The sequence below is a fragment of the Chiloscyllium plagiosum genome, chromosome 6, assembly GCF_004010195.1.
Source record: "Chiloscyllium plagiosum isolate BGI_BamShark_2017 chromosome 6, ASM401019v2, whole genome shotgun sequence".
In the NCBI taxonomy this organism is placed as follows: domain Eukaryota; kingdom Metazoa; phylum Chordata; class Chondrichthyes; order Orectolobiformes; family Hemiscylliidae; genus Chiloscyllium; species Chiloscyllium plagiosum.
This window is the reverse complement of record NC_057715.1, coordinates 14739646-14756299: the sequence shown is the minus strand read 5'-3', so window position 1 is coordinate 14756299 and position 16654 is coordinate 14739646. Positions and strand designations below refer to the sequence as shown.

General features: G+C 42.6%; 1 protein-coding gene and 1 pseudogene across 6 annotated transcripts in view; both read right to left on the bottom strand.

Moving 5' to 3' along the window:
• The window catches only part of LOC122550483 (basic helix-loop-helix domain-containing protein USF3), a 57265-nt gene that overhangs the window by 29703 nt on the left and 10908 nt on the right, over positions 1 to 16654 (bottom strand). For all 6 annotated transcript variants that reach the window (XM_043691257.1, XM_043691259.1, XM_043691261.1 and 3 more), the window contains one exon: positions 1044 to 1122. In XM_043691257.1, the coding sequence (XP_043547192.1) occupies positions 1044 to 1090 (47 nt within the window). In that variant the 5' untranslated portion in view covers positions 1091 to 1122. The remainder of the gene's footprint in view (positions 1 to 1043; positions 1123 to 16654) is intronic.
• Positions 11189 to 11307, bottom strand: LOC122551191 (annotated as a pseudogene).

Sequence of the window (16654 nt, the reverse complement as noted above, 5' to 3'; positions counted from 1 at the left end):
GATGATAGTGTCAGCTTGTACGAGAGGGCATAACTACAAATTGAGGGGTGATAGATTTAAGACAAATGTCAGAGGCAGGTTCTTTACGCAGAGAGTGGTAAGGGCGTGGAATGCCCTACCTGCTAATGTAGTCAACTCAGCCACATTAGGGAGATTTAAACAATCCTTAGATAAGCACATGGATGATTTTGGGATAGTGTAGGGGGATGAGCTGAGATTAGTTCACAGGTCAGTGCAACATCGAGGACCAAAGGGCCTGTTCTGCGCTGTATTGTTCTATGTTCTAAATATATGTTGACTGGAAGGTACACTGGAGTACTGAACAAGGGCTCAGGGCTTCGATTTATGCATCAATTTGCTTCTGCCACAATACAAAATCAGCTGTCCCAAAAGACTGGGACAATCAATATCAATCAGATTAATTCCAGAATGGGTCTAAAGGTTTCATCAGGGCTCCATCAAAGGCACAACAACAAGGCAACATTCTCAAAGATCCATCCCACCCTGGCAATGCTTTTCTACAACCTCTATCACCAGGGAGAAGGTATAGAAGCCTGAACAGACACACCAGCCAGTCTCGAAACAGTTTCTACCCTACTGTTGTTAGAATACTGAATGGACTCTCAAACTCTTAACATTTGCTTGTATCTGTGTTTTTGTTTTTGCCGCTGTTTCCCTATTATTTACTTATCTATGCTACTTAACTCTGTGATCTGCGTGTATTGCTCACAAGGCAAAGCTTTTCACTGTACCTCGATACACATGACAATAAATTCAATTCAAATTCTAAATACAATTTAGAAGAATTGTAGAATTAAAGTAGGTTGGAAGTAAGCATGCTCTCCACTGTGCAGGGTCAGGCCATCTTGTAAGATGATGGTGGCCTTAAAGAGGTACATGACTGGGTTCTATCCAGCATATATCAGTATCAGTGCATTAAGAAATGTTCTGGTCATTATTAATTATCGATAGATTTAAGTACATCCTCTGCACCCATCAAAAGTTCAATCAAAAGTTGTCTCTGAAAATTACTCCACACTTGCCTGAGAGTTCTATGCATAGGTGTCTGATTTTCTGTAATTTCTGGCATTATGACTGTAGGCTCCCCTCCACTGCTTTAGACTGTAATAGATTAAAAAATATATATTAATGTATGCCAATATAAAATCTCAGTAGGTCAGTCCATTAGAAAGAATGCAACTCTATTTGGATACGTTTGAGGATGTCAGACATATATGCAATATTGCCTACGGTGAAATAACCTTCAAGCATTCACCACTAAAATTCTCAAATATAAAACAATCAATTGTTTGAGTTAGGTTTTGGATGCAGTTGGCCATTAGAGGCAAAATCTACCCCTATCCAAACCAAACCTGAAAGCCTGTAGCCCAAACACAATGGACAAGAAACTACTGACAGAATGATGGCAGATTATTGATGTATAACTCCCTCAGAAACTTGTGGCAACAAAGAGATTCCTCAGAAGTTGTAAATCACCTCAAGTCACTGGTAAAATTGCTCCCCTTTGATATTAACCTTATAAAAAGAGCAGCCTATTTCAATGCATCCATTATATTCAAGGAACATTAATTGTTATAGATCACAGTATATAAGTTCATCCCATTTACGAGATGTGTATTAAAAATATGTTGAGGCCTAGACTTGGATAAAGGTCAGGCCCCCTTAGCCAAGGAAATTTGGCTGCTTAGATCCAGAATTGGCTGAGTGGCAGGAAGCAGATGGTGATGGTCAGGAGGTTCTTTTGTGACTGGAAGCCAGTGTCCAGTACGGCTCCACAGGCATTAGTATTGGAGCCTTTGCTGTGCGTGCTATATATAAATGATTTACGCTTGAATGTAGGAAGGTTAATGAATAAATCTGTGTACAATGCGAACATTGGTGAGGTGGTAAATAGTGAGGAGGATAGCCTTCAATTGGACCAATCAGTGCCAAATGGAATTTAATCTGATTAAGTATGAAGCGATACATTTTGGCAGTCCAAACAAGGCAAGGAATACATGATGAATGGTAGGACCGTGCGAAGCACCAATAATCAGACAGACTTTGGTGTAACGTATCCACTGGCTCCTGAAGGTAGTGGGGCAGGTAGATAACATGGTTAAGAAGACACATGGGATACTTGCATTTAGTAGCTGAGGCATACAGTTTAAAAGCAGGACAGTTATGCTGGAATGGTATAAAACATTAGTTAGCCACAACTAAAATACTATGTGAACCCTGGAAGCCGTATTCTAGGACAGATGTGTTTACAGTGGAGAGGGTGCAGAGGAGATTTATTACATTGTTGTCTGGACAGGAGAGTTTCAGCTATGAAGAGAGATTGGAAAGACTGGGGTTTTTTCAATGGAGCAGAGGAGACTAACAGGGATATGATTGGGGTAATATGGAGACGAAAGAACTTTTACCCTTAGTGGAGGGAATCAATGACCAGGAGCAGAGATTTAAAGTAATGGGTAGAAGGTTTAAAGGAGATGAGAGAAAAATCTTCTTACATCCAGATGGTGGTGGGAATCTGGAACCCACCATCTCGAAGAGTGTAGAGGCAGAAACCCTCATTATAACACTTAAGAAGTATTTAGATGTGCACTTGCGATGCCAAGGCAAACAAGGTTGTAGGACAAGTGTCAGAAGATGGGATTAGAAATAGGTAGGTGCTTATTTTGATCGGGTCAGACTCAATGGGCCAAAGGATTTTTTTTCCATGCTTAGATCTCTTAGATCAGAAACTTGTCAATTCTTGAGAAGCATGTTTCAAAATTACGACATGATCACTAGAAATTCAATATGTTTATACATACTATAGTTGGCCAAACCAAACCCTAAGTTTAACAAAAATTTCAGAACAAGCAGTTGTAATAAAAGCAAAATACTGCAGATACTGGAGAACTGAAATACAAAAAGTGCTGGAGAAACTCAGTGAGTAAGGCAGTATCTGTGAAGAAAGTTTATCTATTGAGTTCGGTACTCTTCTGAAGAATTGAAGGGGGTTGGAAGATTGTTTTTTATGCTGTTGACACTTACAACAGACCTAGGATAGAAATGTTAGCCCAAGAACAAAGTATAGGTCATTGGTGTACCCACTTTATGGGACAAATATGTATGGTGTTGCATCAGATGACCAAGATTGCTCAAAGAAGACAAAAATGTCTTGATGCCAACATTACCAGTTTCAATAATTCTTCATTAAAAACAGCAAAAATACAAGCAATATCAGCATGGATGAAATGCCCATGAATTTCCACAGACTAGCAATTGAATTGTGCAGTGGAAAGATTTATGAACAGTTCTAGTGAAAATCATAGGACATCAGAAGATAAGACGGACAGTGATATTAACCTGCATGGCCAACAGTGAAACTTATATTTCAATGTGATTTTCAAATGCAAGACCATGTCAGAAATCAAATTCCACAGGGACTTTTGTGCATGTTGATGGCAATGCTAAATGAACTGAACTTACTGATCAATAACATATGGAATAGCCATCCGGGTTTCCTGCACAAGGTGTGCAGCTTCTATTAGTATGTGTGTATATTCATATTCCATATAACCAATGAAATCAAAAGGCATCTGCAAAGAAGTACCACCCAAATTGTCAGGAGAGAACATTCCTTAAGATGCTCCTTAAAATCTTCCTCTTTTATTGAGTTACTGATCGCATGTCCCAATTTAATGTGTCAAATTTTGTTTGTTAACTTTGCCTGCAAAATGCCCTGGTACATTTTACTATGTTAATGAACTTCTACAAATAAAAGCTGTTGTTTAGATAATGACAGTTTCACCCTTGAGCAGAGCTCTTAACTATTTAAAGAAGTTGACAAAGGGTGTGAGAGATTCACAGTGGGGAGCTCTATTTTAGGACACAGCAATGTACAGTATACAGTGAAATTGCAAGTACAAGAATATCAAGTTCTATAGGAGGAAACTTAATCATTAACCACTGTTTTGGCACACGAGCGCTGAAATCATCAAAATCATCAAGGTTTGAATCATACCCATGATTCCTGTGTAAAACGACAGATCAGAATAAGCAATTCAAGTGTGGAACAGTGCAAGTTTCTGACATGCAATAGATGTTGCATTTTCATGTAATATGGAGATGCAGCATGGATTGTCTGTCTCCATTAGCTCAGTTGGCAAGTTTGTAATGCAGAGTGATGCCAACAGTGTGGGTTCAATTCCCACACTGCTGAGATTACTCTCCTTCTTATCCTTTCCCCTTTCCTGAGGCATAATGACCCTCAGGTTAAACCACCATCAATCGTCTCTCTCTAATAAGAAAGCAACCGTATGATCTGGTGAGACAATGGCGACTTTGCCTTTACTTCTTTACTTTTACATAGGAAGGGCTATGTGTAGAGGTATTATTTTCTGCTTACGAAGAACAGGGCCCTGCCTGAGAATACAATGCTGCCTGCTGCAAACAAAGAAATGTACATAGCTCATCAGCCAATAGGATAGATGGTCTACGTACTTGGCATCACACTAGCACTGAAACTCATCTACCACATTGATAAAAACAAGGACTGCAGATGCTGGAAACCAGAGTCTAGATTGGAGTGGTGCTAGAAAAGCACAGCAGGTCAGACAGCGTCCGAGGACACCCACACCAATCAACCCCACCACCCTGTGTCCCAACATTTCAACTCCCCTTCCCATTCTGCCAAGGACATGCAGGTCCTGGGCCTCCTCCACCACCGCTCCCTCACCACCCGAAGCCTGGAGGAAGATTGCCTCATCTTCCGCCTCAGAACACTTAAACCCCAGGGCATCAATGTGAACTTCACCAGTTTCCTCATTTCCCCTTCCCCCACCTCACCCCAGTTCCAACCTTCCAGCTCAGCACTGTCCCCATGACCTGTCCTACCTGCCTATCTTCCTTTCCACCTATCCACTCCACCCTCCTCTCTGACCTATCACCTTCATCCCCACCCCCACTCACCTATTGTACTCTCTTCCGACTTTCTTCCAACCCCCCACCCCCCTCTCATTTATCTCTCCACTCTGCAGGTACCCTGCATCTATTCCTGATGAAGGGCTTTTGCCCAAAACGTCGATTTTCCTGCTCCTGCTGCCTGACCTGCTGTGCTTTTCCAGCACCACTCTAATCTACACTCATCTATCACATTACTCATTTATGTTATAGGCAGAATGTCTTCTTGGTTGGATAGCAACAACCGGTTACTGAAGAATAATATTCTGTATTTACTACAAAGTAGCAAAGTGACATGGGTAGCTATGATGCATTAATATGGGCCATTTTCAGGAGCTGACCCAAAATTTCACTTCCATGTCCTGCACATTGTGAAGTTAGGGATCTCGAGGTACCAGCTAAAGAACTGTGAACATTAACATTGTTCCCATACCAATAACATATACATTATGAACAAAGAGACTTTGCAGTTCAGGTTCATAGGTCCTTGAAAGTAGAGTCGCAGGTAAATAGGATAGTGAAGAACACGTTTGGTATGCTTTCCTCCTTTGGTCAGAGTATTGAGTATAGGAGTTGGGAGGTGATGTTGCGGCTGTATAGGACATTGGTTTAGGCCACTGTTGGAATATTGCATGCAATTCTGGTCTCCTTCCTATCAGAAAGATGTTGTGAAACTTGAAAAGGTTCAGAAAAGATTTACAAGAATGTTGCCAAGGTTGGAGGATTTGAGCTATAGGGAGAGGCTGAACAGGCTGGGGCTGTTTTCCCTGGAGCGTCGGAGGCTGAGAAGTGACCTTATAGAGGTTTACAAAATTATGAGGGGTATGGATAGGGGTGGGGGAGTCCAGAACTAGAGGGCATGGGTTTAGGGTTAGAGGGGAAAGATATAAAAGAGACCTAAGGGGCAGCTTTTTCATGCAGAGGACAGTATGTGTATGGAATGAGCTGCCACAGGAAGTGGTGGAGGCAAAAGGCATTTGGATGGGTATATGAATGGGAAGGATTTAGAGGGATTTGTGCTGGATGCTGGCAGGTGGGACTAGATTGGGTTGGGATATCTGGTCAGCATGGACAGTTTGGACTGAAGGGTCTGTTTCCCTGCTCTATATTTCTATGATTCTATGATTAGTTCAAGTATCTGGCTGCCAATCAACGTGGATGTTGCTATTACGCGTAATTCTTGGAGTACAAATAAAGCATTTGCTTGGTCATGACTCACATTAAATGTGACAGTAGGGCTGCATCAAGGAGTAGGACAATTTTATAATTCGAATCACTACCAGCACTTTATTATCGTCTAAAACAAGATGCCCACTGAAATTCCCATGTGACACCAGGAAATGTTTTTCTAGAATAGAGACCAGTTTGTGATGACAAGGGTCTTTTGTTTGCTCACTGTAAGATTGGTTCCCAGGTTACTGAACAGGTTGGAGCGGGAAACAGAGAGGATTTTGATCTCCACCAACCCAGGCACTGTCTCATGTACTGTGCAGTCAAAATTCATTTTATACCTGAAAATAATTCAGTTAATTTTTTTTCAGTAGTTGCTGTAGCTAGACCTTTTAATTGATGAATGAGATACATTTTACAAGTGAACTAGCCACCCTGTGTCTCTTGCAAACCAGTGGAAGTGCTCGGGCAAAGTATGAGTAGGTATCAGCTCAACAGAATTTGTGGACGAAGACTACCAAACTGTCTTTCCAGATTTTTCCACTCTCACTCCTTCCATGTGTTTTTTTGTCCTGTCTGTGTGTAAGGGGGAGTTAATAAAGGGTTTAAATTTTTAATTAGTAGCATTATTTGCCAATGGTTTATAACTGTTTACCGTAGCTACAGCCTACTTGTAATATATAGTATCAGTACAGAAACCTGGTCAGTGCTATCAACCTGGGTCAAAAATCAGGTAAATTGAGAAATATTGTGTACCCATCTCTAACTTTGTGACAAATCTGGAAATAGCAGAACTTGATTTCCAGCATGTTATCCTGAGTCATGACATTTGGAACATTTTTCCCTGAATGAATGACTACAACTTTCCTCTACAACTCAAACTAGCAAAATTGTGAATTTAGTTCCACAATTTTTTTTATTCTTGGGATTAGAATGTACTAATAATTGCCAAAGATCAATTTACATAGTTAGAAACAGCTGGCAAGGGATTTCCTACTTCACCTGCTCTTCTTTGGAGATTATCATGGGATCTTTTAAAGAGAAAGCCTTGGATTAATGTCTTATCATGTGCTGCACTAAAAATATTGGTCTGGATTATGAATTCAGTTCTGTCAAATGGGGTTTGAATCCATGGCCAGACTCAGAGGGGAATATTAGCAACAAGTCAAGGCTGACACTGGTGCAATTAATTAAGTTAAACTAGTCACCTTTTACATCATTAGTGGCAAATGTTACGAAGTTGAATGAATGCTTGTTCACTTTAAAATAGAGTGTTTTCTGAATTTTGGAGTGAATTTGAAGTGCAGGCTCAGTTGTCTGAATAGAATAGTTGGGAGACGGATTGTTCCAAAAAACAGATACACCTAACAATTGGCTGTTAAATGGATACCTGAGTTTTGGTTGCTGTTTTGACAACAATTCAAATTTAACCAATTAATTTAATTATGACCAGTATACTAAAACTCAATTGAGTTTGAATTTATTGTTTTGACAACATCAGACCAATGAGAGGATATGATGTTGGAGGATATAAAAATGCAGGCATTTTGAAAACTGCTTAGAGCAACTGCCACCTAATAGCACAGCAACTCCCATTGAGCTGGAGAGCTAATTGCCCATCAAAAATCCTGTTCTCAAAGAAATTAGAAAACACTCTATAATCAAAAAGTACCTTTTCCTGTAAAACAATCTCAGTAAAAAGAAAGATGATGACCCAGGGAGACTGAAGACAGCGGAGAAGACAGAGACTGTGTTGACTTGAGCTTAAGTTAATGTAATGTTTAATAATTGTGTTATTGGAACAGCATGTTAATAGGATTGTGTTCATGTAGGGGGAAGGGTGTTCAATTTGTTAATAGTTTTGTTCTGTTAGGAAAAATATGTTATTTTTCTTTAAGTAGTGGAAATTAGGAGTTCTCTGTCACTCACTCACATTTTAATAGATTACAAGGAAAGGCAAGCTTTTCTGGATGTTTGATTTTAATCAACAGAGGGGTTTGACCTCTGCATCGTAACACAATATAAATATAAACTAGGACGAAACTACGCCATATACACTAAATGTACATGCATTTATTACAAGAATACACCCTGTCAATTCAAAGGATTATTGTACTTCACAGGAATCCTATCTGATTCATTACCTGCCGTTTATCCAAATGTTTATGCATTTGCTGGGTATGCATGATCCTGCCACACAACTAACTTACACTCTACTCCATTGTGGATTGGTTTCAAGATGTAAATCAAGAAGAGAACAGGGTCTCAATTTAATTAAAACAAACACACAGAATGTTTATGAAACTCAGCATATCTGGTTGCATCTGTGGAGAGAGAAACAGTTAACTTTCGGAGTCCAGTATGACTCGTCTTCAGAACTCATTTTTGTTGAGTTGCTGGGAACATATCTGGTCTAGAAATATTGCTCCACAACAAGGAGACAGGAAATTACAAAGCAGAGTCAACTCAAGAGACTTTCAAACATTACACTGTAGTCTGATAACAAAAGACATAGGGTGGGGGTTGGGAGGTAACCCACTCACTGCGTTAACTTGGAAAAAGAGGTCACAAAACAATGTACACAGGATGATAAGGAGGAGAGAAGAATTTGTCTTCAATTGCATATCCCAAATGTAAAATAACATTTACATCAGCAAAGCTACCAAAACAAACCACATGCTATCTTACTAGGATCGGTGAACTATCCAACATGCATATTCCTTGTCTGGCATCTGACATGTCTCACTGCAAAAACATCCAAGCATTAACATCAAGATATTACTGTCCAAGACCAAGTTAACAAATGGAGCTGACTCAGGTCTAGCATTTACAAGGACTTTTCTTAGACAGTTTCTAAAGATTTATTTTAATTTCAAAAATATATCAGAAATCTTTGGTACTTAAAACTTTGGTGAAGCTGTTCAGATTAGATTAGATTAGATTACTTATAGTGTGGAACCAGGCCCTTCAGCCCAACAAGTCCACACCGATCCGCCGAAGCACAACCCACCCAGACCCATTCCCCTACATTTACCCCTTCACCTAACAACTACGGGCAATTTAGCATGGCCAATTCACCTAACCTGCACGTTTTTTTGGATTGTGGGAGGAAACCGGAGGAAACCCACGCAGACACGGGGAGAATGTGCAAACTCCACACAAAGAGTTGCCTGAGGCGAGAATTGAACCCGGGTCTCTGGCACTGTGAGGCAGCAGTGCTAACAACTTGTATACTGTTTTTACCTTCAAATTGAGTTGTTGATGTTCACAAATTTCTATGCTTACAGCGAACCCTCTTGGCATTGAGCTGAGGCCTCAGCAGGGCCCAATTACTGAATGGAGCCCCGCTGCCCCAAGTTTCAAGGCGTCCCTCAGCACATAGCCCTGGACCTTGGACTGTGCCAGTGTGCAACACTCAGTTGGAGTCAACTTCTTCAACTGGAAGACCAGCCAGTTTCAGGAAGACCAAAGAGCATCTTTCATCGAGTTGATGGTCCTCCTGGCACAGTTGAAGTTCATCTCGGTGTGCATCCCAGGGAACTGACCGTAGAGCACAGCTTCTCATGTCACGGATCTGCTCAGGACAAACTCCATTGCATTCCTCTCCAGACTCCATTCGCAGAGGCACATTCTAGAAGGAGGTGCGAGACACTCATCCCCCCACAACCGCTTTGAGGGCAGTGTGCGGTGGCTCAGAGAGTCTGGGCATGCATTAAGGATCTCGCAGGCAGAGCCCGTCTCACCACCAGCCAACTTGTTTGAAAGTTCTGGCGATGAGGCATTCTGCTAAATAATTTTGATAGTCTGCTCAGGGAACCGTTCGACAGGATCCGCCCTTTTCCTGCAGGGTCTCAAGGACATTACGTGTTGACCATTTTCTGATGGACTTGTGCTCAAACACGTTTTTCTTCACAAGTTTCTCTATGAAGGATGGTGATACAAAATAGTCCAACCATATGGAGCGTTCTGCGGCAGCGAGGCCAGGACCATCCTTTGCAACACCGGAGACAGGTAGAACCTCAGTAAGTCATGACACTTGGTGTCTCCATACCGGGGATCCACATACAGCTTAATGAGGTCACACATAAAGGTGGCCATTAGGGTGAGAGTAGCGTTGGGTGTTTGTTCCCCCTTTGTCTAGATCTTTATACGTTGTGTCCCTTCAGATACGTCCATTATCGATCTCCATATGAAGTCGAAGATGGCCCGGGTGACTGCAGGTTCAGGAATAGCAGGGGCGGCATGGTGGCTCAGTGGTTAACACTGTTGCCTCACAGTGCCAGGGACCCAGGTTCAATTCCCACCTTGGGCAACTTTGTGTGGAATTTGCACATTCTCCCAATGTCTGTATGGGTTTTCTCTGGGTGCTCCGGTTTCCTCCCTCAACCCAAAGATGTGCAGGTTAAGCAAATTGCCTATAATGTTCAAGGATGAATAGGTTAGGTGTATTAGTCTGGAGTAAATGAAGAGCAGTAGGGAAATGGTTCTGGGTGAGTTACTCCTCGGAGTGTCAATGTGGACTTATTGGGCTGAAGGCTGAAACTTTATTGCTGGAACAGCTCAGGAGATTCGACGTTTCGGGCACATGCCCTTCCTCAGGAATCAGTTTCCTGAGGAAGGGCATGTGCCCGAAACGTCGAATCTCCTTTTCCCTAGATGCTGTCTGACCTGCTGAGCTGTTCCAGCAATAAAGTTTCAGCTTTGATCTCCAGCGTCTGCAGACCTCACTTTCTCCTTATTGGGCTGAAGGGCCTGTTTCCACAGTATAGGGATTCAATATTAGATTAGATTAGATTAGATGACTTAGTGTGGAAACAAGTCCACACCGACCCGCCGAAGCACAACCCACCCAAAGCCATTCCCCTACATTTACCCCTTCACCTAACATTACGGGCAATTTACCTAACCTGAACATTTTTGGACTGTGGGAGGAAACCGGAGCACCTGGAGGAAACCCACGGGGAGAATGTACAAACTCCACAGTCAGTCGCCTGAGGCAGGAATTGAAGCCAGGTCTCTGGCGGTGTGAGGCAGCAGTGCTAAACACTGTGCCACTGTGCCGCCCACCCTACTGCACCTGGTATTCCCAGGCGGTCTCCCATTCAAGTACTAACCAGGCCTGAGTCTACTTAGCTTCCGAGACCAGACGAGATGGGTCGTTTTCAGACTGGTAAGGCTGTATGTATTTATATCAGGCCAGACCTGTGCCACGTATAACAACACTCAGAGTACCTCAAGCTGATTACCAGGTTTTTACCCACCATGGAGAGTGGCCGGTGCTCCTATCTGCCCACTTTCTGCCTCACTATAGTGACCCGCTCCTCCCAAGACCTGGCACACGCCCCACCTCCTCCGAACCAAATATCCAGCACTTTCAAGTGGTCTCTCCTGATGGTGAAGAGGATAGAGGATTGGTCAGCCCAGTTTCCAAAGAGCATGGCCTGGCTCTTGCCTCAATTTGCCTTGGCCCCCAAGGCCCATTCAAAGTAAAGATTATATACACATTCAAAGAAACCTACTATCAAATATGGTAGGATCATTTCATACACAGAACTAAACACCTTTTAAGTTAGCTCAGTGAGGTACCAATTGTTTTAAAGCTTACTATTTTTGTTCCATAATATTTTAGTTCTAATAGTAAAGCTTGAAAGATAATGAATGAAATATTCTGACACACATGGTATGTGGCTTGGCTGCACTAAAATATTCATTCACTGATACCAGCAAGAATGCATTAACACCTTTCCTCCATTCGTCTAAGAGTTACACAACTCCTGTCATGATGATTTGACCATTTGAAGCCAACAATTTATATTCACATAGCATTTTTCACACAGGCTGATGTATAGGAACACATCAGAGGAAAGTGTGATATTAAAAATGGGTGAATTATTAAAAGTGAAAAACCTTACTGAATAGCAACAACTTGTCTTCAATATAACATCCCGAGACATTTCATACGAGTGTTATGAAACAAAATTTGACACCAAACCACTTAAGGTGTTATGAAAGCATATGATGAATAGCTTGATCAAAGAAGTAGACTGTAAGGAGAACCTTAAAGAGTGAGAGAGGGATGAAGAGGTTCAGAGAAGGAATTCCAGAACTTAAGGCCCAGGCAGCTAGAAGCACCACTCTGAATAATTAAAATGAGAGTGCATAAGAGACCAGAAATATAGTAGTGCAGAAGTAGGGATTCTTATTGTACTTATACAAAGTCTTGGCGAGACCAGTTTTGATACCTACCAAAGAAAGGATACAATTGCTATTGAGGCAAGTGTAGCAGAGGTTCACTAGACTAATACCGGGGACAACAGGAGAGATTGGTCCGACTGGACATGTATTCACTAGTGTTTAGATGGATGAGAGGGGATCATATTTAAGCACTCAAAGTTCTAACAGGGCTGAACAGAGTAGATGCAGGAAAGATACTTTCATTAGTTGTTTATAATTTTAGGGAGTCACAATCTTAGTTTTAAATGGTATACCGGTATCCTGAGACAAGAAGTCTTTATTGCTGAAATGGTCCGGAAGTTGTAGACTTCTCTGAAGGAATGGAGACCAAGTTATTAAACATGTCAAATAAAAAAGATTTTTTTCTAAGATTTTAAGTTATCAAGGGGTTTGGGTAGAACGTGGGAATGTGGCACTGAGATAAGAGAATCAGCCACAATCATATTAAATTGCAGAGCAGGTCAAAGGCCTACTCCTAGTTTCTACTCATAGTTTCTACGTATCTATGAAAGCATACAAAAGGAGGAGTTCAGAGTCATGGCAGGACAGGCGTTCTACCCATGCTGTCTTGACTTTTCAGAGATATTTGGGAGACACAGTGGTAACACATGTATGTGTTTGTTAACATGTGAATGGTGGGGGTTGGAAGTTCGCAGCACCGACATCCCAACTTCCACCCAAGCAGCTGGCATTAGCCAGGATCTGACGCTAAAAGAACAAAACATGCAGTACACCTGGTATGTTGTAGCACAATCTGGGATATCCCTGCTTTCAATATTAAAAGGGTCAAGAGAAGACTGGCAAAGTTAGCAAGGGCCTGTGCTAATGCTCACACAAACAGAATTAAGTTTCTATTTAACTAAGCATTCCCACTCTGTTCTTCCCCATTTTCATTTAGATTCTTATGCAATTTAGTGATGTAAATACTTTCCATCAGGATGAAATTCCCTCCAAGATCACAGGATTCTCCCTATAACAGGAAGAGATTCCTGAAGAGACTGTTGAAACAGCAACTCAGCTGGAAATTTTGAAAACTCAAGAGTGATAGATTCTTGTTTAGTCAGAGCATTTTTGTTTGAACTATTTGTATGGATGGTAAAGCAGTTACAGTTCAAGCTGAGGTGATCCAACGGCTTCAGCTGACACAATGTGTAATCTGGCTGTTGTGCTCCAGTTGATACTTTCTGGTTTCATTAGGAGATTGACTCTCATCTCAACTTTGCCTCCAGTATACTGGAAATGTTATTGGTAGGTCAATGCAAAGTCCAAGAGTGAAGTCAACATACTTTAGCCTTGGGTTACAGGTGACTAGTCATTCATAGAATTAGACACAGATTGTTTCTCTGAACTGTGTCAGTCCATAGCCTACAAGCACTAATTTTTGAAATTTTATGCTTTGATATTTTATTTCTGCTATGCTTTTGATTTTAAGGAAACCTGTATTTTCAAAAGTTGATTTGTAAATACTGAATTAATAGTATTTCTGAAGAAGGATCACTGGATCCAAAGTTTTCTCTCCACAGATGCTGCCTGACCTGCTGCGTTTTTCCACAATTTCTGCTTTTGTTTCTGATTTCCAGCAGCCACAGTTCTTTGAGGTTTTTTAAAATTGCTATTACCAGGGAACTTAACACGATCCTAAATAACTGCATCTTCGCAGTTATTACTTTGTCTGAATTATTTTCCCATTTGTGGCTAAGTTGTTTTCTATTGCCTAATGCAGATCTATTCTTACTGTACTTGATGGCCCTTGAACTACAAGCTAGTACAATGAATAGGCTTGCAGTGGGAGTGGAAGAAAGTGAGGACTGCATATGCTGGCATTTCAGAGTCGAAAAGTGTGGTACTGGAAAAGCACAGTCAGTCAGGCAGCATCCGAGGAGGAGGAGAATTGATGTTTCGAGCGTAAGTTCTTCATCAGGAATGAATGAGTGGTCTAAGGAGGCTGAGAGATAAATGGAAGTGGGATGGGGCTGGGGGCTTAGGCAGCTGGGAATATGAGAGGTAGATGAAGGTAAGGGTGTAGATAATAGGTCAGAGGGGAGGGGGAGCAGATAGGTGGGAAGGAAGATGGTCAGGTAGGACTGTTCAACAGGGCGGTGCAGGGTTGGAAGGTTGGATCTGGGATAAGGTGTGGGGGGGGGGGGGTGGAGAATGAGGAAACTGGTGAAATTCATGTCGGACCCTCCAACCACATGGAATCAAAGGCAGAAGATGAGGTGTTCTTCCTCCAAGCGTCAGGTGGTTAGGGTTTGGCGGTGGAGGTGGCGCAGGACCTGCATGTCCTTGGTGAAGTGGGAGGGGGAGTTAAAGTATTCAGCCACAGGGCAGTGGGGTTGTTTGGTTTGGGTGTCTCAGAGACGTTCTCTGAAATGATCCGCAAGTAAGCATCCTGTCTCTTCGATGTATAGATCACATCGGGAGCAATGGACACAGTAGATGACATGTGTTGAACACAGGTGAATCTCTGTCAGATGTAGAAGGAACCTTTTGGGCCTTGGACGGATGTGAGGGGGGTGGTCTGGGCACAGGTTTTGCAATTCCTGCAGCGGCAGGGGAAGGAGCCGGTGGTGGAGAGTGGGTTAGTGGTGGGTATGGACCTAACAAGGGAGTCGCAGAAGGAATGGTCCCTCCAGAACGCAGATAGGGGTGGGAGGAAAATATATCTCTGCTGGTGGGGTCTGTTTGTAGGTGGCAGAAATGGCAGAGGATGATGTGATGTATCCGATGTTGGTGGGATGGAAGGTGTTGACCAGGGAGGTTCTGTCCTTGTTGCAATTGGGGGGTGGGGTTCACAGATGGAGGTGCAGGAACTGGAGGAGATACGCCAAAGGGTATTGTTGACTGCATGGGAGGGAAAATTGTGGGTTTTCCCTGACTTCCTTGTTAGGTCCACAATCCCAACCAACCCACCTTCCACTCCTGGCACCTTCCTCTGCCACCGCAAGAAGTGCAAAACCTGCGCCTACAGCTTTCCCCCCCCCCCCCCCCCCCATCCTTCCTAGGCCCCAAAGGATCCTTCCACATCTGACAGAGATTCACCTGTACTTCCACACACGTCATCTACTGTCTTAGGTGCTCCCATTGTGGTTTCCTCTACAGTGGGGAGACAGGACACTTACTTGCAGATAGTTTCAGAAAACATCTCTGGGATACCGAAACCAACCAACCCCACCGCCATGTGTCCGAATTCTTTAACTCCCCTTCCCACTCCACCAAGGACATGCAGGTCCTGGGCCCCCTGCACCGCCAATCCCTAAGCACCTGACTCCTGGAGGAAGTATGCCTCATCATCTACCTTGGGATTAATGTGGATTGCACCAGTTTCCTTCTTTCCCTTCTACCCACCTTATCCCAGATCCAACCTTCCAACTCGGCACCATCCTCTTGAATTGTCCTACCTGTCCATCTTCCTTCCCACCTATCTGCTCCACCCTCCTCTCTAACCTATTACCTTCATTCCCATCTTCATCTACCCATTGCATTCCCAGCTACCTAACACCCTAGCCCCACCCCCTTCCATTTATCTCTCAACATCCTTAGGTCATTTGCCTCATTCCTGATGAACAGCTTATGCTCAAAACATCAATTCTCCAGGCTCCTCGGATGCTGCCTGACCGGCGCCTTTCCAGCACCATACTTTTGCACATGGAGTGGTCAACTTATGTATGGTATCAGGAAATGAAATTTCACATGAATAATATAACAATCAATGGCAAGTGGGAAAACACCATCAAAAGAATGTGTAATGTGCCCAAGTCTTTGGAGGCTGCAAACCTTATACAACACACAGGAACATTGTTTAATGAGAGATGGTATCGTACTCTTATTTTGAAAAAGACTGGATTTCCTTTTATTAGTTCGTGGGGCATGGGCATGACTGCCTGGCCAGTATTTATTTCCTGTCCCTGGTTGCCGTTGAGAAGGTGAAGGTGAGCTGCCTTCTTGAACAATTACAGTCCATATGCTGTAGGGAGATATACAGTGTCCTAAGGGAAGGAATTCCAGGATTTAGACCCCACAATACTGAAGGAACAACAACACGTATCCAAGTCAGCACGGTGAGTGGCTTGAAGGAGAATTTGGAGGTGGTGGTATTCCATGCATCTGCTGCCCTTGTGTTTCAAGATGGAGGTAGTTGCTTGCTTGGAAGGTGCTGTCTAAGAAAGTTTTCCGTGTATCTTGTACATAATATACACTACATCGGTGGTGGAGGGAGTGGATATTTATGGATGTGTTGCCAAATAGATGGCCTGCTTTGTTCTGGATGGTGTCAAACCTTGCAAGGCTGGAATTA